Genomic DNA, 23,543 nt, shown 5'->3' with positions numbered 1-23,543 from the left:
CTCATGTGTCGACCAGACGAAGACATCATAATTTCGTTGGAGGCATTGGATCAGTTCCTCCTTTTGCTTCTCCTCCAGATCAAAGGCGATAAAAGTCGTGGCCTCCGATCGGGTCGGATGGATCTGAACCTCCTCCTTTCACTCATAAATTAAAGCAGGAGGTTTCTCAGTTATGGCGTGTACCTCGATTCGGGGCGCCTTCCGAGCGGAATTAGCTTCTGCTCTGACCATTTCGATGTAACATCGCCGAGCTGCTAGCTGGTCTCCTCGTACTTCTCCCACTTTGTCCTCCACGGGGAACTTGATCTTCTGATGGAAGGTTGAGACGACCGCCGGTCGTCCCAAAATGACGTTGTAGGACGAAGGAGATTCGACCACCACAAGTTTATTGTCCCGGTCCTCCCGCGGCTCTTCTCCCGGTGAGGTAGCCAACGGATCTGTCCACCGTTACCGTGAACCCGTGGGCGGCGTTGTCATGGGTAGCTCGGCTCGATCAATTTGCGGCTGATCGAACGCCTTCTTGAATATAATGTTGACCGAGCTCCTGTGTCAACAAATATGCGATGAATAGTGTAATTTGCTATTACCGCTTTAATGAGCAGCGTCGTCGTGGAGCACTTCTACTCCTTCTAAGTCTCCGGGCCGAAAGTGATTTCAGGTCCACTTGCCCGCTCTTGGCTACAACCGATTGCGTGGATCTGTAGCTGCCTTTCCGGCTCGGTTGAGTCTCCTCCGGTCGGCCCACCGGCAATAACGTTGATCTCGCCTCGGGAAGTATTGCTTCTATTTTCCTCTTCCGGCCGGGATCGTTCTCTTGACTCTCGGCGATTCTCCCGCCTTGGAGATCGATGCCGATCGGGCTGCTGATGTCGCCTCTCGGTGCGGGTCGGTCGGCTTCATGGGTCCTTTGCCTCTGTCGATGGAAGGAGACCGTCGTTCGGCCTTCCTGGGAACGGGATTAGCCACGAAGGGAAGACTTGACAATCCCTTGTGTTGTGCGATCCGTCCGGTGGAAGGGTCCATTTCTTCTTTGGCTTGCTTCGGCGGCAGCTACTTCTTGTACTTGGGACCTTACACGAGGGGAGCGGATTGCTTCGGCCCTTGGTCCCCTCGGCGGTTGATGAGCGGCGTGCTGTTTCCGTTCGGCCTGAATAGGTGCCCGCTCGGTTGGAGTTTCCTTTTTCCGGGCGGCTTGCGCTTCTTCCACGTTAATGTACTCGTTGGCCCGATGTAGCATGTGATCATAATCCCGGGGCGGCTTTCGGATGAGCGATCGGAAGAAATCTCCATCCAATAGGCCTTGTGTGAAGGCATTCATCATGGTTTCCGAAGTGGCCGTTGGAATGTCCATCGCCACTTGGTTGAATCGCTGGATGTAAGCTCGAAGCGATTCCCGGGCCTCTTGCTTGATGGCGAACAGACTTACGCTTGTTTTTTGATAACGCCGACTGCTGGCGAAGTGGTGGAGGAAGGCCGTTCGGAAGTCCTTGAAGCTTGTGATGGATCCGTCCGGCAGCCTCCGAAACCACCGTTGAGCCGATCCCGAGAGAGTGGTAAGAAAGACTCGGCACTTTACTCCATCGGTGTATTGATGGAGCGTGGCTGTGTTATCAAACTTACCCAGATGATCATCCGGGTCAGTTGTTCCATTGTACTCGCCGATCGTCGGAGGCACGTAGTGCTTGGGCAGAGGGTCTCGCAGAATAGCCTCCGAAAATTGGCGATTGATCCGCTCGGGAGATGAGTCCGCTCGGGGAGCTTTCCCCTTTCTGTTATCTCGCCTAGGCATCTCGTCTGAAGAAGATCCTCTATCCCTTCGAGCTGGTACGACTTCAGGGGTACGAAATAAGGCTCGATGGAATGCGACAGTGGCTGGAGGTGCTTCCGCTCGGCAACTCGACGCAGACGTTGCTTGTTGCTCCGGTCGTTCGGCTGCTGCTTTCTGTTTTTGCTCCACAAGTTTGGTGGCCCTTATCTCGACCAGAGCGTCCAACTCTTCTTGTGAGAGTGCCACGGTATGTATTCTTCCAGCCTCGTCCATTGCCTCTGCTCAGATGCAGGTGTGTTCCCACAGACGGCGCCAAATTGATCCTGTCCGAACCAGAAGTCAACAGACGCTGGGCACGTGGCGCTCTCCGACTCGCTGATGTAGATCTCCGCTAATGTAAATCTCCAACTGGTGGCGCGATGCTCCGGTTAACCTGCACAGAAGTCGGGCCGGGAAGGGGATTCCCGGCGGCGACCCTCCGACGCTCAAGTCAGGCAAGCAACGATGAAAAAGGTGGCTCCCAAAGTCTCAGAATACCTCCCCCAAAAAATCCCCCTTCCGGCGAAGTCTGCGGCTCTTTATATAGAGCTGGGAAGGGTTTGGGCACGTGTACCGAGGTGCATACGTGTCCTCTGTCCTTTCCTAGGTATGCGGCTGTCAGAAAGCTTACCTGACCCATATCGCTACAGTCAAAGCATGCCCTTGATGGGACAGCAGAATCCCCTGTCACAAGATTTGGAGCATGACACACACGTGAAACCTACCGGTTGTCAGAGAAAGAAGTCCCCTGTCCTTTTCCCTTGCTCCACACTTGTCGTCCGGGCAGACAGATCCCTCAACATCCGGCCGGACATCCGAAGTGGTTTACTTGTGCTTTGTGGAGACTAATAAGCAGGGGTGCTTTATGACTTTGGTCGGTCAAAAGGTCAGCTCGGTCCATGACCTTTTCAACTGAGCGTCGGAACCCCGATTTGACAGGGTGCCTTCCAACCATAAGTGCGAGCCGGCTGGCAGTCCGGTCGGACCGACCGTCTACGGCCGTCCGTCCGGTCGGACCACTCTCTCTCGGATGGGCGGCTGTTCCGGTGACTTCCACTGGGCGTTGACTTTGCAGGGGGGGCCGCTCTTACTACCGGATCAATAATATTTATTTATATACTATCATAAATATATATTTATAATATACATATAAAATAATTTATTAATAATATATATTAATTTTATTTAATAATTTTTAATAAATAATTACTGTTTTTAGCTGTTTTGCACATTTTAAAACATCAATTTTTTAAAAAATATTTGACACGTTTGATTTTGATACAAATTTACATATATATTTTTTAAAATATAAAAAAAATAAAAAATAAATAAAGTGGGCGCTAGCCACCACATGAGGGACCTATTACTAAATATTTTTTTTCCTTGGGACCATAATGCCGCGGTAGGACATACAGATTATCATCAGATATCCACAGTTCGAATTCCAGTTACGATGTATTTATAGGAATTTTTTTCAAATGAAGAATGTAACCAAAGGATATTGGGATTTTAGATTGATCGTCGCATGCACTTTCCGATTTACTTTGATAATCAATAGAGAACTTTGATACGACCGAGCCAATCAATCTAGAGATAGTCAGTAAAATTAATTGAGATTTTATTTTTTTTTATTATTAAATATATTTTTTTAAAAAAACTATGCTGAATTAATCATCCAAATTTAGATGTTGGATTCTTGGATTTTAAAAATCCACTAACTTTGTAATGTTTTTGGGTTCACTAAATCTATCTTCTTTAAACTTAGCATTGCAGTTACCGAAGTTATATACTAATTTCTACCTTCATGAATGATCAAATGATATAAGAATATTTTGGACTTACCAAATTAAATTGGGTGCCCAAAATATAAATGATGGACACTTCTTGATTTTTGTCCAACATTTATTATATTAGTGATATGCAATTATGCATCACCACTACATTAAAATTTTAAAACCTTTATTATAAGTTGTAATTTTATTTAATTTTTTATGTAACAAATGTGGTAAATTGTTAATAATTTTTGTATATGACAATTCAAAGGTTCCCTTGATGTACTTTACGAGGAAACCAATTAATATTTTTCAAATATCACAATCATCAATAAAAACTATTTTTTAAAAAAATAATTATTCTTCATAAAATATTTTTTATAGTGTTTTTGGGTTTTATTAAACGATGGGCCTTATGCAAACTCCATTGTTTTTTTTTTTTTTTATTACTTAAAAAAAGGTATATTTAAAGGTGACCTCCAAATTCGGCATTTCTCCTTGTCGATTATCTGGATTCTGGAGGGAGAGGCCGAGAGAGGGAGAGGGAGAGGGAGAGGGAGACACAGGGCGCGGGCAACTAGAGATGGCGGCGACTTGGGTGTTTGGGTATGGCTCTCTCATATGGAAGGCGGGTTTCCACTACGATGAGAGGCGGGTCGGTTTCGTCCGAGGATTTCGCAGAGTCTTCTACCAAGGCAATCGATTCCTCCTTTTTTTTTTCTTATTCTTCTTCCTTTTACCGATCAATAAACCAGGTTTTTTTCTTTCTTCCACTAATTGATTGGGTAAGATCGAACAGGCAGCACGGATCACAGAGGGACGCCTGACTTTCCCGGAAGAACAGTCACTTTGGAACCCCTCACCGAAGCAACCTGCGTACATTTTTTTTTTCTCGCTTTCAACTTCCTTGTTGCTTGATGCTGCTTTCTAGTATTATGGGACGCTATTTCTACGTGAATCAGTGTAGACAGGGAAATGTGCGATTTTTAATTGTTGAAACCTGAAAAATGATTTACATTTTCATATTCTCGTGCGTGGATTCGAGATCTGATTACTTTCATAGTATAAGAATGGTGGAAATTTTGTTTGTTGCCTGAATTCTTTTTGTCAAAGAAAAGTTTGTGTCATGGTAGAGCTGGAGAAACCTCGACCATTAACTACCAATTCTAGTGGCAACTATCTATAGGTCAGCTCCACCCTGCCGCGTGCCAGCCAATTCGCTCCAATACGGATTTCCTAATCCTGTCTGATCCGGGAATGCATTAGATGTCATTCCCGTCTTATATTTACTAGAAGATAGATAGCTTGGAAACTTATTTCTATTTCATTTGTTTGAGTGACATTCTTTAGCGCCCTATAAATAATTAAATATTCAAACCCACATGACTGCACGAGGGAAGATGAAGACACTCACAAAAAGGGCCTTTTCTTGCACCTTTTCTCAAGCTACTACGCGCGCGCATGGCAATCTCTTCCTTTACTGTGAGCAAAAATATCTATGAGGATAAATCTCCTCGCTTGGCGCTATCTACTCAATCTAGCTTTCCAAGATATATCCCTCGAGAGGATTCATTCCACCCCACCATCTATTTGGCCCATTCATTTTGTGATGCTAATAGAAGGATAATCACGCCCTTCAATGGGCAAGTGGCTCAAAGGACAACATCAGTCTAGGTTTGGTCACAGTTTGCATGCACTTTAACTTGATTCTTGATCTATAAAGATACATTTCTCAAAGATTCAATAAAACCAAAGAACTAGGCATTGAATTGCCCACTAGGTAGGAAGCATGGTGTGCCCAAGTTATCAAGTAATGATGTGCCAATAGTATTGTGTTGGATCGCTAAAAATAAAGTAGAATCATGGTCCTAGATACAATTGTAACCTTAAGGATCACTCTCACCACACTAGTAATGTGTTGGATAGCAAAATGTGATCAAAGTAAAGGTCCTAGGTATAAATAGAGAGGGAGCAAGGAACTTGGAAATGGCCGCATAGATCTACGTTTTGACTTATCATTATTAGTTTTAGTGGTTGTTAGCGTAGTTGAATCTATTCAATCAAGATATATCTAAGCCAATTTCAAGCAACATCCTCAATTATAATGAGAACCATAACATTATGCATAAAAGAGCAACAACACCTCATTGCCTGCACCTTCAGAATGAGGCAAAAGTCAGTAGACCTAGCTAATGAATCTAGGGATTGCTTGACTCCAATGTGCACTGCACCCTTTGTTTTGTGGATAAAGCTCACATCACATGGAACATGCCCTCAGTTTTTGGTACAATAATACACCATCAGGCATCCCTGGAACATATGCACATGTTAGTGGAGGGAACCAACTAGTGGCTGCATGAGGGTAGAACCTAATCAGAGTTCACATAACAAGTTTCATTAGCCCACTGTCCTTAGAATCTTATGGAAAGAAAACCTCTAGGGTTCCATTGGCTCACCAAGGGTATCAAACAGTCTGAGAGATGGATAGTAAATTTCTAATGCAGAATATAATTCATTGATATTCAGGTATGATGCATGCTGGACTGATTATGTCCTAAGAGATTACTAGGCCATGGTGACACTATCCTTTCATTGCCAGCAAATACTACTACTAGTTCAGGATGCATCATACTTGAATAATGGGAGTGAATATGTCCCAAATCATATGCCCATTATGCTTGATTCCCGAAACATGCAAGTGAATATTGTAGTAGCAAAGTTTGTATACAAAAATCCTATAGGAACTACGTAACCACACTTGGCAAATAAATTTTGCAACTTCATCAGACCATCAAGTAAAATGAAGAAATAAACATAGAAGATGAATCACATTTTCTGTTTTTCTTAGTGCTACTTAATATCATCTAGTGTTTATTACAAAATTATTCTCACCTATATCATCCTCCATAAAAAATTTTATATCTTCATTGTCTAATATTTTTACAGTAATTTCCTTTTTATTTTTTTAAATTTTTTTTCCTTATATCATTTTCTTTGTGAAAAGTAATAATATAGAAGAGGTCAAAAATCCATGAAAAATTCTTTGATTTGTTTTTCAGTTTCTATTTTTTTTTTCTTTATGAAAACTGAAAAGTGAAAATAGAAAATAGAGAAAATTCTCACGAATCTAACACAATTGCAGTCCTAAATCTAATCGTGTTTACCTGCAACATTTTATCTTATTGGGGAACGAGACATTTATGGTTACAACATGAAATGACTTCTTTTTTTTTAACAATTTACTTGTTTTCACCAGTTCGAAGTTTGTGACTTTGCTTTTTCCTTTTTTTTTTCTTCCAAAATCAAACCATGCAACTTGGTGATGAAATTTATCATGACACCTTGTGAATATTTAAACACTGGTTAGTTGCATTTTTGGGGATGTCATGTTACAACCATAGTAGAGACCTATTGGATGATGAGAAACATGATCCATAAAGAATTATTAATTTTTATATTCCAGTCACATCAAACATTGTGTTTTCTGTCATATTTGAATTATGAGATCCTTGCTGGATTGAACTTAAATTTTGTATGGTTGCAGTGGGGAGTTGCATACAGGATACCAGAAGAAGAAAAGAAGATTGCACTAGAGGTGGGACTATTTCAATTTAATCTTCTTATATACGTTTTTTTAATATACAAGGTTCCGTTCTTGGTAGGATACTCTTTAGAGAAGTCAGCACCAATTTTGGTTGTCTTACCATGAACTATTATGTACTTCCAACAAGTTAGTAGTTATCATGGATGGTGTTGGATGCCGTTATTTCACAGGCTACTGGAGTTCATGTATGTCTCATAGTCCATCCTGAAGCATACAACCATTAATTTCTATAAACGTCCAATAAGTTGAACTGTAAAGGGAATATTGACTCATGTAAATAGACAAAATGGATACCTTCCATATAATAGACACTAAATGTACTCTACTTTGCTCATCACTATCTTCTTTCTTCTCCAGAACATCAACCTGTAGGTGGAATGTTCTAATGAGCTCCTCAACAAGATCCCCTGCACTACTACCTCCAGAACAAACATGTTTCTTCACCTCCAGTTCCATGTCTCACTTAAGTGGAACCCAAGAGAGATTATAGAACAAGGTTTCTGAGCTGATAACACGAGCCACAAGCTTCAACTAGAATAAATTTAAGAATAAAACCAATATCACTTTCTGTTTTAAACTTAGCTTTAGTTGGACACCTACAGGAAATAATTAACATATAATGGACCAACTATTTTACTGCCTGAATACATACCAGCATTTAACATCACCCACTAATTGCATGATCCGTCACTTGCTCTGAACACCCCCACTAATTAACATATAACGGACCAACAATTGCTGCCTGAATACCCACCAGCATTTAACATCAGCCACTAATTGCATGATCCATCACTTCCTCTGAACCCCCCATGAAATCCTGCTTTTAAAAAGGCGTATCAACAACTTAAGCCACTAAGTAGTGCCATATGTAACAATCATCATTCCTCTAACTTTATGATATGGTCCTGAGTATAGGATCGAGTCACAGGTCAAGATCCGTACTTGGTCATGCAACACGTAAGGGGGAAAGGGAGGAGGAAAAAGACTCGTCCTAGACAGACTCCAAATCACTCAAGGGGGAAGACTCGTCCTAGACAGAGTCCTAATTGCTCATTTGTTCTCCCTCCTTTATTAATAATGACACTCCTTATATAAGGAGTCAAACATGACAAGATTAGGAAAGACCAACCATAAAGGAAAACAAGTAATCAAAAATAGAAAAGCTAATTAGGCCATTATTTATTTTCTACTATAGCAGTAGTTAAATTAGGCCATTATTTATTTTCTACTAATTAGGCAATAACTAATTTATTTCTAATAGCTAATTAGGTAGTAATTAATTTGCTTCCAACTATAGCGATGTTCAACAAAGGCGTCCACCTCGGCATCCACATCATCACTCCCCTCCTTGATACTGAGCTTGTCCTCAAGCTCGAAAGCGGGGTATAACACCACTAATAGCATGAAGGGAAATTTCTGAATTCACTTCCCCCTTTTCCTCACCTTCCCTGTCATCATTAGGCACTTCAATCCAAAACATGTGTTTACACTTGTGACCCGTGAAGTAGGATTCATCGCAATTAAAACAAAGACCCTTGGCTCTCCGTTCTGCCATCTCGGCGCGAGTCAGACGCTTGAAAAATGAAATAGGTGGAGTCTCCTTGCTGATGTCCGAGGTCCTGGTCTTCGCCAAAGGAGGGCCTCCACTGCTGGTGTTGAGCTTGGTTGTGGTCCCGCCCCAATTCGTGCGCAGCAGCCCCCACCTTGATAGAAGCACTGCTTCCGTTCTAGTGCCCTGGCCATATTCATTGCAATGCCTAGGTTTTCATGCTTCTGCAGTTCGATGTCGATATGGAGATCTTCAACTAGCCCTGCAGTGAATAAGTCAACTTGTTGTTGTGGTCGGAGGTCCGAGGTCTGTGCGAGGTGAGATTGAAATTGGCACTGGTAGTCTTCTACAGAGCCTGTCTGCTTCAGATTTGCTAGCTCTCCCAAAGGGTTGTTGCTTAGAGGCGGGCCAAAGCGGATATGACAGTGGTCTCTGAACTGCTTCCAAGTCATCTCTGGCTCTTCTTGCTCTATCTGATCAAACCAAAGTTGGGCTTCCCCCACCAAGTGGAAGGCAGCAAGGCCAACCTTGTCAGCCTTTGTGGTCCTTTGGTTGGTAAAGAATTTTTCGCACCTTTTAACCCAGCTCAACGATTCCCTTCTCCAGAATAGGTGGGGAACTCCATTTTTGAGTATCGCGGAGTCATGGTGTCACTGGTTGGCAGTTCAGGTCTGACCTCTGAGCCTCTAGAAGGGCCATACTCTGCGCTGGTAGGGTTGTCTGCAGTGTGCAAAGGTCGTCGTCTAGCATCTTGAACAGTACGGGAAATCTCGACAATTTGCTCCTCTAGTCCTTGCTGGCGGGAAGTGATATGCTCCATGAAAACTTGTTGTTGTGACATCAATCTTTCCATGAAGGCCTCGAGTTTAGATGTGATAGGATCCGTGTCACTCATGACCGACTCTAATACCAAGTTGATATGGTCTCGAGTATAGGATCGAGTCACAGGTCGATGCAACACGTAAGTGGGGAAGGGAGGAGGAAAAAGACTTGTCCTAGACAGAGTCCAAATCACTCAAGGGGAAGACTCGTCCTAGACTAAATCCTAATTGCTCAATTTTTCTCCCTCTTTTATTAATAATGACACTCCTTATATAACGAGTCAAACATGACAAGATTAGGAAAGATCAACCATAAAGGAAAACAAGAAATCAAAAATAGAAAAACTAATTAGGTCATTATTTGTTTTCTACTATAGCAGTAGTTAAATTAGGCCATTATTTATTTTCTACTAAGTAGGCAATAGCTAATTTATTTCTAATAGCTAATTAGGTAGTAATTAATTTGTTTCCAACTATAGCAATGTTCAACAAAGACATCCACCTCGGCGTCCACATCACTTTATTAATTTGCATTTGAAACAAAGCTTGAAGTTGTGTGTCCTAGGTATTTGGAGTCATCTGTATGATCTTGTGCTGCTTTCAAACTCTATGAAACAAACTTTCTTCTGAATCAATATTGCAAAATAACAAAGATGTTAAAACACGTATGCTTCAAAGAGTTTTAAAAAATCTTCTATTTATTCATTGGCATTACTTTCATATTATTTTCCTTTTAAATGAACGTCTCATATGCATTTGCCCCCTAAAACCTTTCTTTTCTATTTATCAATTGACTGACTCAAGTAACATTCTTAAACATTGAACTAATTTCATAGTTAGTTACAGTTAACTCCTTTGGCAATATTGTCCAAGCTTCTTTGCACTTCTTAAGAACAATGCTTCATTGTATAGTTTGATGAATTAAGGGTTTCTTAACAGTTACTTTTATATTTAGTTCTTCTTCTTGTGGGTATGCATATAGAGATTCCATTTTGATGCTTGAATTTAGCTACCCCCTTAACATAGACAAATCTACTCTTGTATGATGCTGACTTACGAGTTGAAGCTATTTAATTAACCTTTAACTGATTCTACCTCTTTAATGTGTCAAGTTTCTCTCATTATCTTCTATTAGCGCCTTGCTTGTTAGAAAAACAACAAAATTTAACATCAACGAGAACCCAAAAGAAAAACTGACTTTATAATAGAACAAACTGTGTTTTTATATACAAAAGTCTGTTTCTTCCTTAATTGCATAGCTACAAGCCTACAACCTCCACTTATTTCATCACAATATCATTGTTACTCATGTTACTGACTATTGGAACCTGTACCTGTAAAGTAGAAATTATTAGGATGAATTATTCCCATTTCTATTTCTTTACTCAGAATTTAATCTTTTTGTTTTTTTTACAATTTCTAGTATTGGAAGCTTCATATTTTCCATTCTCACTGAAAACCATAAATTTGGAATTGAATATTTGAATAGCTAGACAAGAGTTGTTCCTTTTCCTTTTAAATGGGGGGATACAATGGACTGGAAAAATATGCCGTGAAACAAAGCTCAAAAGTTTTTTCATATGTTAACCATTATCTGCTTAGACGATTTGCATAGATGATGTACAAGATCTCTTTACAATTTATAAAAAATTACAGTTAACCCACCTACTACATCAGAAGAATATTTGAGGCTATAATTATAATAGTCCATCTACTACATTACATGAATATTTGATAACCGGCAACTTTATCAAAGCCAGTATCACTTTTTAGAGTTTAAATTACATACATGAACGGAAACATGAGAATGATTTCTGAATGTCTTGATTCAGCGAACTAAATAGTTTCTGTTTTTTATTTTTTTCAGAAAAAATAGAAGTTGAAATTTTAATATGAATTGGTTATTACTACATCTATTTTGGTAGATGTCAACTGTTTTTTTTTCTCCTCATTTTTATCATCTACATATTTTGCAGTCTTTAGAAATAAGGGAAAAACAGTACGACTTGAAAGTTACACAGTAGTAGTGCATGTTCCTTGCTTTGCTTGATTTTGAATACTGTTGTCTAAGAAAACTCACCTTAATATATTTATTCAGGATGAAGCCTCTTCTATTCCTGCCATCAATGGTGTTATGGTGTAAGTGGAAGGCAACTTTTATAATTTAGCTTCTGTGATTAAACATAATCTGCAGCATTTGCAATCAGTTACATAGGTTCAGAAGACAAGAAAACCAATCCAAATTATTTGGGACCAGCATCACTTGATGAAATGGCCAGGTGTGCGTTTTCATTCCATTTGAATTTCTGTGCCAGTCGTGTCTATAATGTGCTCGACTAAGTTGTTAAATGTGTAAATGTTCAGACAAATTGCTGTGGCCGAAGGCCCTTCGGGACCCAACACGGACTATCTTTTCCATCTTGAGGAGTCACTAAAACAAATTGGTGTGTTCCATCATAATGCCTTTGTTTTTTGTTTTCTTGGTCATAAACAATATTTATCTATTCAATTTGTGTAGGATGTGAGGACCCCCATGTTACCGATCTCGTTGCGGCCGTTAGAAGAGTTGTCTCAACAAAAGAAGGTGCATGAACTTTGAAAGGCAGAACCATCCATCTTCTAAGTTGAAAAATGATTTTTCTCAAAGCTATCCAACACCTCCATTCCATTTTATGTCTACATCGTGGTCTGGTAATCAAGAGAAGGGATCCGATATTTACATAGACATTTTTTGCCTGATTGCTCAGGTAGTTCATTGAACTATTTACATTTGTTAATGACAACTAGATTATTTCAAGCCCAATGATAATGTATCGGCATAATTAGTTCACATTTGTACTCTTCTCACTTTAAAAAAACACATCTTGTTTTCTCTTATAATTCGGAACAATTTTTGTCAAACAAACTATTTTGATCAAATGATGTTGTGGGGTAAACACTTTGGATTGAAAAAATAAGGCTAAATTTAAGCCTCTTATACTCATAGGAACCTAAGCTTGTTTTTAATTAAATTCGGAGTTGATGTGGCTCGTAAAATAATTAAATTAATTAGAGTCTGTTTGGGGATTAATGGAATGAAAACTATGGGTTTTTTGAAAAGAGAAAAAAAAAACATGAGAGAAAGTGTGTTCTTGAGTCCAAATGAAAGTGTGGAGCGTTTATGAAAAAACTGAACCCTAGATTCATGTTTAGGAAATTTGACATTAACAAATGAATAAAACATTAATTATACATCTGCATTAAATTTTGATGTGAAAAGATTTTAGTGAATAGTAGTAGACTATAAAACATCAGAGCATTTGTTTTTTCTCATTGAAATATTATAATAAACATTTATAATGTACCGTGAGGCAAGATACTAAATAAACAAGCATATCACCCATGTGATTGCAACAACAAAAATCAATATTTGCCCACCAAGGAATTTACCTCAGTGATTAAACTACTGGGACCGTCGGACTACTGTGTGAACTATTGAATTTATCTGATGGACCAAAAGACCTGAATATTTAGATTATCAAAATTAAAAAAAAAACAATAGTTAATACTAACTGTTTTTTATTAATACAGAACAATAAATATACTAATTAATGTCAAACATTGGGTGATTGTTATCGCAAAAGGCAACGCCAAAGGACAGAAAGGGCAAAGGCTTCGTTAGTTGGTCAAACTGAAACCGCAAAAGCAGAGGAACAGGTCGCGGGGGACCAGAGGCAGGGGGCGGCCCTGCCACCGGCCACTGTTCCGGTGCAGGCAGCGTGCGGCAGCAGCAGCGTCCCACGGCATCCGTGCAACGGCCAACTGCCTGCAAGGCGTGTGACCGACCCATGTGAGCTCGAGGCTGACATCTCAACACACCGCACCCCACCAGCTTGACTGCATCCTTCAGCACCCAGCATCGACCTCCATCGTCTTCACTACTGCAATGCAAATTCAATTCAATTCCGTGCAGTGCTGTGGCCTACGGGTGCATGGGACAAAAAAGATTTATTTAGACACTCGATGCTGCTCTTATCCTACGGAGCCAGCATTTTCATATTAGGGGACGAAAGATGTGTGTTTACATTTGACCATGTAATCGCTCCCATTCGCCTCTCATTTTTGAAGAGTTTATGGTAAAAATCATTCTAAATCACAATAGTTTGATAGCAAATATTATTTGAATCAATTCGATTTAAGTCTCTGACTAATACGAGATTAATAACACACAATGATTTGTCATTAAGAAATTAAATCTTAATTGATGCATGAAGGGGAATTTAAGTTAAATGGATGTAGATGTAATGTATAAATTCAATAATTCGGTTCATGAGCTGTTAATGAGTTACGAGCTTTTTTGATGGATGGTCCTACCGGATGGGCCTTAATATATGAGAGAAGGTCAAAATTCATTTGGACATTTTGACTTTGACTTCTTCTTCTTTCTCTCTTTCCTATTGAGAAGGAATCCGAAGATTGTCCGATCCCTACATAAGATTATCTGTTGTGCTTGCAAGAGTTTGAAAGGCAATGAGTAAGATCAATGACTCTTGCAATGCATTCAGATGAATCCTTGCTTGTTATTATTTTGATTTCAAATTTTAGCCTTATAGATGATTGATAATTGTATCCATGCATTATATGATTTCGTTTTCAATGTATCCATAATGCTTTAATAGGAGATTTTGAATATTGAGTTTGATTGTTAACATGTTAAAGCTTATTGATAATTATATGATTTCGTTTTTAATGTATCCATAATACTTTTTTAGAAGATTTTGAATATTGCGTTTGATGGTTAACATGCTAAAGCTTTAGTATAGATGCTAACAAAGTGATCTTTTATATAGAATGGGAGGCGTGTAGATGTTGATTGGTAATCTAAAGTTAATTTTCATCTATTTTATATGAGCATAAAAAAATAGATAACAATAAAATATGTCATTCTAATATTATCACATAATTTTAAGCATAATATCAATAGACAAATATAATTTAGATAGGAGAAATTAAAATCAAATGATTTATCGCAATAGTTTTATATTCAATTATAGTGTTTAAATGTGATGCAAAGTCTGATTTTTATAATGTAATAAAATTAAATTCCATCCCGCTGTTCATATTGTATATCTATTAGTAGAGTATTTATGTTTAAGAGAGCCGACCTAATCTCCATCATTATAATCATGTAACTTTAAAAACTCATACATAATAATCTATTTAAGGTAGTAAAATATTCTTTTACATTGTAGGAGGATGGCATATACTATAAGATTCCGATAAATATGAGGATCAATCATAAGAAGGGGCATGCCCAACTAAAAACATAGCCACTATCCTATGGATTGAATCGACCTAAGGTATAGACCTAAAGCTTATGCCTAAACCTTTATTGTATTGGGGCTACTAAATTTTATATATATATATATATATATATATATAATATAATTATTATTTAACAAATATATGAATTTTAATGATAAATATTTAAATTATTAACTAAAATAAAATTTAGACCATAACTTTTTAATGTAATAGTTTTATTTTTTTAGATTTGGCCAATAAATTTTTTACTTTTTATACATTAAAGTTAAATAACTTAAATTTGATTATTTTAAATTTTTTACTCTTAAATTAGATTTGGTTGGTATTTTTAATTATTATTAACATTTGATATGTAATTTTTTATTAATAAAAATTTAATTTATGAATTAAAATTAAGTTTGATTAATAAATTAAAAATATATATTAGTTATGTAATTGATATTTTTTATAAAAATATTTTTAAAAGTGAAAAATATATTTAATATTGTATTATTATTTCTCTCTTATTGTTTTTTCATTTTTTTTTCATTATCATTGGTATATTATTATTATTATTATTATTATTATTATTGTGTCCTTAGGCTCCATAGGTTTTTCCATCATTGATGTTTACTAGCTAAATATTTTTTGACAAAATAAATTTAATTGATAATTTATCAAAATTAAAATTGATAAAAAAGTGATGGAGAGAATCCAAAATTGGGGTTTTTTAAGTAGTTATCCGTTAATTAAATTTAGTTTATTTTTTATATTTAATTTTGTCATAAATCTTAGGAACCGAGTCTAATTAATTTATCCTAAATCTTAGGGAATAAGTCTAGTTGGTTATTTTTCTGTTTAGATTTTTTTTGAGGGTTTTGAGAACTATATAAATCTATGCTTAGATGATGTTTGGGGACAAGTTATTTTGATATTGAATCAATTGGTTTTGCTTAAGCCACATTACGGCTACATCTCTTTTGTTCTTTTATTTCTGCTCTTATTTTCTCAAGAAGAATAATCTATATTCTATTCGACGTCAGTTGGTATCAGAGCTCATTAAGATCCAATGGAGGGTCGAGTTGGACGTGGTCATGATCGTGAAAGGTAGGTTTCGGCTGAGGAAGCCTCGCATTTTTGTCGTAGCACTCAGGACGAGATTCAGTATCTACAGAGACAAGTCACAAAAATATCTCAACGTCTAGCGACACGAGAACGTAAATATCATAAGTTCCTTTATTCCCCTTTTGAAAAATCTCTAATTTCCAATCGAGAAGAGTTGTCCAAGCACAAGTTTGGTTTCGAGAAATATGGGTTCAACCACCCCACCACCTACAACTTCGAGAGAACACCAACTCCCCAGTGCCTCTACGTCCCCCCTTCCTCTCACGGCAGCGGAGACAACCATGAGGATACGGTCTTCGACAACATCGAGTACGACCAGTCCTACTCTCTCGATCATCCAATTGCAGGAGGCAGTGAAAACGACGACAAGATCGAATTATTTAGTGATCCAATTTATGATGAAGACGAGATCGAAGCATAAGGCGAACCGATATTTGATGATGAAGTTGACGAGGTACTCTATGGTGATGACCATGAGATTTTGCCCTTATTTGAGGATGCGGTTTGTGTTGTATCGAAAGATAATGCGAAGAAAAGGGAGACTATGGATGTTGAATACATTATTTTGAACTTGAGGACAAGTTCTTTTCAACCTAGGGCATCTGATGCAGGAGCATCCAATGACACAATCATCTCGTACCATCCAACATGGCTATGTTCCCCTTGGAGTTGTTACGAGAAGAAAATAAAGCTACCAACTTTCCTTTTGAATCTAGAAGAAGGACGATCGAAGCTACTTACAAGGAAGATGATGAGTTCGTGGTCTTCTGACGTGGTTGCACTCTATTCAGAGTCTCGACGAGATGGAATCCCTTCAGATTTGGTAACTAATAACTCTACACTACTTTCTATGTTCAGATTTTTGAACAAGATGAAGTACGAAGACAGGTCTATACTTTGCTTCCTTACAAATTAAAAGCGATAAAATAGGCCTAGACTTGGATCTACCAGCTGAGGTGCAACAACTCCTATTCGACTTTGTTAATTTGATGGATGAAGACCTTCCTCCGGGACTTTCCTCTAGGAGAGACATTCAATGCCAGATTGACCTTTTTCTGAGGTCAATCTTACCTAACTGGTCGGCATACCGTGTTAGCCCTAAGGATGCTGAAAAACTACGACAAGTTGTGGAGCTATTGAGACAAGGTTATACTCGTGAGAGTATGAATCCTTGTGCAGTCTCTTCCCTACTTACTACCATGAGTATTAAGGTTACCGACTTTGGATCTTTCTCAAATATGTATGTTGATGATCTCTCCTTTGGCAAGATATTTCAGGAGGTAACTAATGGACTTCGCAACTACTTTATTTTGCACAATGGTTATCTATTTCGTGGACTACGATTGTGCATTCCAAACTGTTCCTTAAGACAACACATTATCAGTGAATTGCATAACGAAGGACACTTTGGCCGAGACAAGACATTAGCCATCATATCTTCCGACTTTTATTGGCCCAAGCTAACTAGTGACGTAACTCATTTCGTGGATCATTGATTTATTTGTCAGCAATCTAAGGGAACCCTCACCAATGTTGGTTTGTATACTCCCTTACCAATTCCTGAAGCCCCTTGGTATAAGGTTAGCATGGATTTCGTATTGGGTTTACCCCGCACCCAACGGACCGCAGACTCTATTCTAATTGTGGTGGACCGATTCTCCAAGATGGCTCACTTTGTAGCATGCAAAAAAACCATGGATGCTGTTTGGATTGCCACCCTCTTCTTCAAAGAGATTGTGCGTTTATACGGTATTCCTCAAACTATTACTTTGGATCATGATACTAAATTTGCAATCAATTTTGGAAGACTTTATGGGAAAAGCTAGAGACAAAGCTAAACTTCAACAATGTCTATCACCCTCAGACAGATGGTCAGACCGAGGAAGTGAATCAGAGCTTAGGAAATCTTCTGAGATGTCTCACAGGAACCAAACCGAAGCAATGAGATCTAGTTTTACCTCAAGCAGAATTCGCATGTAATAGATCAAAGAACATGACCACTGGTTTGAGTCCTTTCGAAGTTGTTTATGGACGAAACCCATCTGGGGTACTGGATTTAGTCCCTATTTCGCGTCCTGGACAAACTAACCCCAAGGCTGAGGAGATGGCCGAGCATCTTCGAGTTATTCATGAGCAGGTTAAGCAAGATATTCAAGAAAGCAACATCGAATACAAGATCAGGGCAGATCTGCATCAACATTAGGTTCTTTTTGACATTGGTGATATAGTTTAGGCTGTATTAACTCGTGACCGTTTCCCTGTTGGTGAATACAACAAGCTCAAAGATCAAAAGATTGAACCTTGTGAGATACTAGAAAAGATTAATGACAATGCTTACAGGTTGCGACTTCCTAGTCATTTAAAAACTTCTGATGTTTTAAATGTAAAACACCAAAGTCATCGTGCTCTGGAGCCGGATATACCCACTCTAAACTTGAGGACGAGTTCTTTTCAACTCCAGGTGACTGATGTAGGAGAGAATCCAAAATTAGGGATTTTTAAGTAGTTATCCGTTAATTAAGTTTAGTTTATTTTTTATATTTAATTTTGTTCTAAATCTTAGGAACCGAGTCTTGATAGTTAATTTATCCTAAATCTTAGGGAATAAGTTTAGTTGGTTATTTTTCTGTTTAGATTTTTTTTGAAGGTTTTGAGAACTATATAAACCTATGTTTAGATGATGTTTGGGGACAATTGATATTGAATCAGTTGGTTTCGCTTAAGCCACGTTACGACTACATCTCTTTTGTTCTTTTATTCCCGCTCTTATTTTCTCAAGAAGAATAATCTATATTCTGCTCAGCGTCAAAAGATAACTCGATGCACGAAACTCCTACTAATATGGGATCCCAAAAAAGGATTTATTGTACGCAGTCTTATCTATCTTTATAAGAGGCTATATCCGTTACTCAAACTTATTACCTTTAGATAACATAATAATAATTTATAGTTACATCGAGACTTCCCTTTATGGAAGTTAAAATCAATAAAAAAAATTAAAATAACAATTAAAAATAGATACTAATAATATTACAATAATTTATTATTTGTTACCAAATTAATTAATATTTTTAATAATTTATGGTTAAAATTTAACTTTATTTATTTATTTAATTAAAAATATTCATTAGATAAATATATTATTTTTTTTCAAGAAGTCATGTTTTTAATTGATAATTCAGCTTTTCGATCCGACTAATCATAGGAATAAGCAGCTAGGTCCTACTAAAATTTTCCATTGACAATCAGGATAAATCTCATGAAAGCATATCCAACTGCCATCGTTCTTAGGCACACTTTTCAATAGAGAGAAAATTCTTTATAATGCCCTGTAGTTGAAATTTGAACAATAAATCTTTTATTTTAGTTACCTGTTGGAGAGTTTAACTATTATATTATTACTCCGAGAGCAATAAAGAAGTCATCTTTGACCCAAGATAAAGTTGATCACAATTATGGAAATAATCTTTTGTAATGTACAAAATTCTTTTAAATTTTACTAATAAAATTTAATGTCTCTTATCTTGTTCGAAAATTATGGAGATGATTAGCTAGGAATGTGACTTCTGTATTAATTGGATGCGGACTTCGCTCTGCTCTACAATAAAAAAAAATGTCAGTATCGAGCTAGGGAAGGAGTCCCCGGCGATAGTCCTCCGACGCTTAAGTCAGTCGCCGAAACAGTAGAAGAAAAAGGAGCAACAGTAAACGCAGGCGTGAATAGTGAATAACGCGTACCTCTGTTGGTACATCGATCCCCCTTTATATAGCGCTCCAGCAGACGACGTGCACGCTCCTCGAAGTGTAAGCACATTCTCCAATTTTTCCTATGAAAGGACCTATCAAGAAAGTGTTTCTGACAACATACCTTAACAGGGCATACAAATCCCTGATAAGATAGTAGAAGCTTCCGTCGTATGATCCGCCTGTTGACCATGCCTCGTTGTCAGCAGCATTATCTCCCAAAGAGATATCCAAGGATATGAGAGGGGTCCCACTGTTTGGCCGAGCGGAGGAGCCGCTCGGTCGAGGATCTCTGCCCGATCGACCTATGTTGCTTCCCTACAATGACTCGATTCGGTAGATTGTTTCTGTCCGACCAGACTAACACTCTGGTCCTCGCAATGTTCCTCTGCTCCATGACAAACACAAGATGATATTGGTTGTACGGGCATTTTGCTTGGACTAGCCCTTTGCCGGTCAAAAGCTTCATGCCTGCTCGACGACTGCAGTGGAGCTCCGCTCAACCCCCTTTTGGTGAGTTCGTTGGTTCTCTGGCGTTGGCCTCCTTGACTTTGACTTCTACGTTGGCTGCTATCTCCATCCTTTGACCCGTACTTAGTGACCCCTTTTATCACCGCAACAGTCTCTAATAATATTTTATATAAAAAATTATTTTTTAAAAAACTATTAAAGCCTTAAATTTTTTATGCCAAGTAACTCAAGAATTGTTGAGGCGATTCAAGCAGGGGATGTGGTAGAAGAAAAGATACCTATGATAATTGACTTCATTTAACTCATCGATAATCTCCAATCGACTCAAATCTCACCAATCAACTAGACTGAATATATATTTTTTTCTTTTCAAAAGTTCAAAATTTAAATTTCAACAGTTGTGTATTTGACCGCCAGTCAACTCAACTAAATTTAGTCATCTGAATTCACATCCAATCGACTTAACTCAAAACATAACTCTATTATTTGCCAACAGAACATCTTTATTCGACTACTTGTCTAATCAACATAGCAATCAATTGATATTAACCCCCAATCAACTGAATCATTGATTATAGCCCCAAAATACATTTTTTTTTGGTTAAAATTATGCTTAAGTAAAAATCTTTCCAAAATTTAAGATTACAAAGTCACTTGTAATTTCTCAAGACTGATTTAGACTTCACTTTCAGATCTTCCTCTACCAATAGGCTTTGCCTCCAAGTCTTTCTTATTAGTATCAACCTCGATCTAGCATCGTCATCAACATTGGCTTACTTAAACTCGGCCGACACCTAATAGACTTCTCTATATGCCATCGCTTAATTCACCAATTCTCATATTTAAGCAACAAAAATTAGAATGTCCAAATGACAAAATCCTATAAGAATTTTAGTGATATGATGCACATGTCAACGGATCTAAAGAAAATAATCAATATATCCACAAAACTTCATAGCCTAAAATAATGTCTAGTTCAAAAGCAAATGCAAGAAAGACAGCCTACATAATTTATAGCATTAGCATCTCGAGCTCTGATGTGTAAACTATACATGATGATGTCTAAACATTTGCTCAAAACTGTACACAAACCTTAAACTAAATAGCAAGTTGTAAGTGCACCTGCAGTATCGTTCCAAGATAGATAAGACGACACCTCATTGTAGTTGAAATCACCCAATTTAGCACTAACATCGTTGCTCTCGAGGATCTTGGAGCCGCAATCTGTTCTTCCAAATTTCAACGAACTAAATCCAAGAAGCTTAGATTGAACATTTTGCATTTTAAGCTTCCTGTAATTGTAGCAGCCGTGGATGGCGTGCCGAAAATTTTTCCATCCCTTATAGCAATACTGGTGCAGCAGTTTCCATGCTCCAATGATCAGAAAAATTTGATCCCCTTCTTCTTCCTAATTTGATTGTTATTTAAGAGGTGAAGAATACTACATAATAGTCTCCCACAATAATAATTTCTTAAAGCATTGATTAGCACACAAAATCATGATAAACTCTGTGCCAGCAAATGTTATTATCATAATCAAGAACCTAAAATGTCATGTGTGATTCTGATGGAGTTAATTCTTCACTTGCTAGTCAACCAACTACCAATACATAAGCTCAAAGTTTGCACCTTGTACCAGAATTTTCTCAAAATTCATCAAACTAGGTTAATCATTGAGAACCAAATAAGGAGTACTAGAACACATGGGGAGTGTTTTATTTGTAGCATAACTCTATATTAAGTGTTAATTAGTAGCAGATATGCTCGAGAAAGAACCATGGCTTTAAACAACTAAATTCAACTGATCCACATACAGATTCCTATCTCATGGAGTGGAAGAAGCTGAACGAGAAAGGTCATAAATGTAACCAAGATCAAAAAATTTGAGTCACTCAGTTTCATCAAATTAATCATTAGATCAGTGCTAAGTACATTAATGCTGAGGAATTGCTGAGTGAGACCAAATTAACACAATGCCCATAAAATTATTTGAGTATATCTCATTTCTACATAATGATAAGAATAAAAAGGAAATCATAGTTCTATCATTTTGGGATTTTCCAATCAATTATGAAAGTTGCAGGTGTTACATTTCAAAGGGGGAGGAATCAAGAAGCTAAAGTTTCGTAGACCTGTGAAGCTCCTTGTTTTCTTTTGATCGTTTTGGAAACAATCTTCAACTGTGAACGCGAGCATATAACTGAACCAAGGAAAATCAACAAAGTACCTCAAACTTAGCGTTTATATTCACACCACACAGGAGATGATTGCTAGGGCTGCATTGTACTGTGAAAATTCAAACCTTTATGGATGGGGAAGAGGAGAGGAGACGGCGCAGAGCGTTGGATGGGCAAGGAAGACAGGAAAAGGTTTAGGGAATTTTTAGCTAAATAGTGTAACTAAGCCAGGGCTTAGTACATATAGTTAATAGATAAAAATTTTTCACTAACCATCAAAATAAATTAAAAAGTACATATAAATTTTACGGATGGTCCGCATCATAAATTTTTTAAACTCTCCTGATATAACGCGTAAAATTTGTAGATAACTTCGTTGGCAATTTTTAATGATCTCTACGTCACATGGGGAGGAGAAGTGAATAGTCTTCCTTGCCAATTTGTACTTGCACGAGAAGACAAACCAATCTCGATGATTTAATATGATTCTTCTGAATCCTCAATTTTTTCTTTATGATTTCTGATCCTTTAAATTGATAGCATACATCATTATCTTTCTCCTTCTCATTACTCAATCGACTAACCAGTTAATTTGATTTAAGCAAGAAAGCTCCATCTCTCATTCACGATCCGTCCGTAGACCTGTGCGAATTGACTCGAGTTGTCATCTGACTCAAAGCAAAGATCCTGTGACGCTGAAACCATCCTTTATGGACGCACCATAATCCGCCTGCTCTTTAAGACTCGTTCAACACTCGAGTCTGTCGGCAAGAGAGAGAGAGAGACAAAAAGAAAGGTAAAATAAATGTCTTTATCCGAAGTCATTGTGGAATTCTACTCAGCAAGAAGGTTTAATATCGTGCTCAATCCCCCCAAATGAAGCCATGGAATTAATTAGATCCTCTGTCAACGTGAACTGAGCACTCACTCATGCAATCAATCATACTGCAGAAAGTCCCACGTTCATGTATTTTTTTTTCCCTGGTGCAGTGAACCAGAATCTTTTCCTCCAAACCGACAAAAACAACACCCAAATGTGGATTATGATTAAATCTAAAACAAACGTGGGACCCCGACGCGTGGTCAACGCAGGTCAATTGAAAGATCTAGCTAAGGAAACGTTTGGGGTTCAGGTTGACTTGTAAACTTCGTGTTCTGGATTCAGGCCACCTATGAACATTGGAAGATAG

The 23,543-nt window shown here is 37.9% G+C and overlaps 1 protein-coding gene across 2 annotated transcripts; it reads left to right on the top strand.

Annotated features, from left to right (window-relative positions):
* Positions 1-4,079: 4,079 nt before the first annotated feature.
* On the top strand, positions 4,080-12,430 carry LOC122002445 (gamma-glutamylcyclotransferase 2-3-like). 2 transcript variants are annotated; one of them, XM_042557619.1, is made up of 8 exons: positions 4,080-4,274; positions 4,379-4,455; positions 7,124-7,174; positions 11,530-11,565; positions 11,625-11,692; positions 11,761-11,832; positions 11,918-11,997; positions 12,072-12,430. In XM_042557619.1, exons 1-8 carry the CDS (start codon positions 4,163-4,165, stop codon positions 12,143-12,145), a joined length of 570 nt encoding a protein of 189 aa, XP_042413553.1. In that variant the 5' UTR covers positions 4,080-4,162; the 3' UTR covers positions 12,146-12,430. The 2 variants fall into 2 exon arrangements, with proteins under 2 accessions (XP_042413553.1, XP_042413552.1); XM_042557618.1 differs by lacking the exon at positions 11,530-11,565 and having other exon boundaries at positions 4,081-4,274; positions 11,652-11,692.
* Positions 12,431-23,543: the final 11,113 nt, after the last annotated feature.

This window comes from Zingiber officinale, chromosome 7A (assembly GCF_018446385.1).
Source record: "Zingiber officinale cultivar Zhangliang chromosome 7A, Zo_v1.1, whole genome shotgun sequence".
In the NCBI taxonomy this organism is placed as follows: domain Eukaryota; kingdom Viridiplantae; phylum Streptophyta; class Magnoliopsida; order Zingiberales; family Zingiberaceae; genus Zingiber; species Zingiber officinale.
This window is presented reverse-complemented; position numbering and strand designations above follow the sequence as displayed.

What these genes read in the sequence shown, in the direction of transcription:
- LOC122002445 (XM_042557619.1), top strand. Translation starts at nt 4,163, where the DNA reads ATGGCGGCGACTTGGGTGTTTGGGTATGGCTCTCTCATATGGAAGGCG. An exon ending in AAAAGAAGATTGCACTAGAG is followed by an intron (nt 7,175 to 11,529) that starts GTGGGACTATTT and finishes CATATTTTGCAG; the next exon opens with TCTTTAGAAATAAGGGAAAA. An exon ending in TCACTTGATGAAATGGCCAG is followed by an intron (nt 11,833 to 11,917) that starts GTGTGCGTTTTC and finishes GTAAATGTTCAG; the next exon opens with ACAAATTGCTGTGGCCGAAG.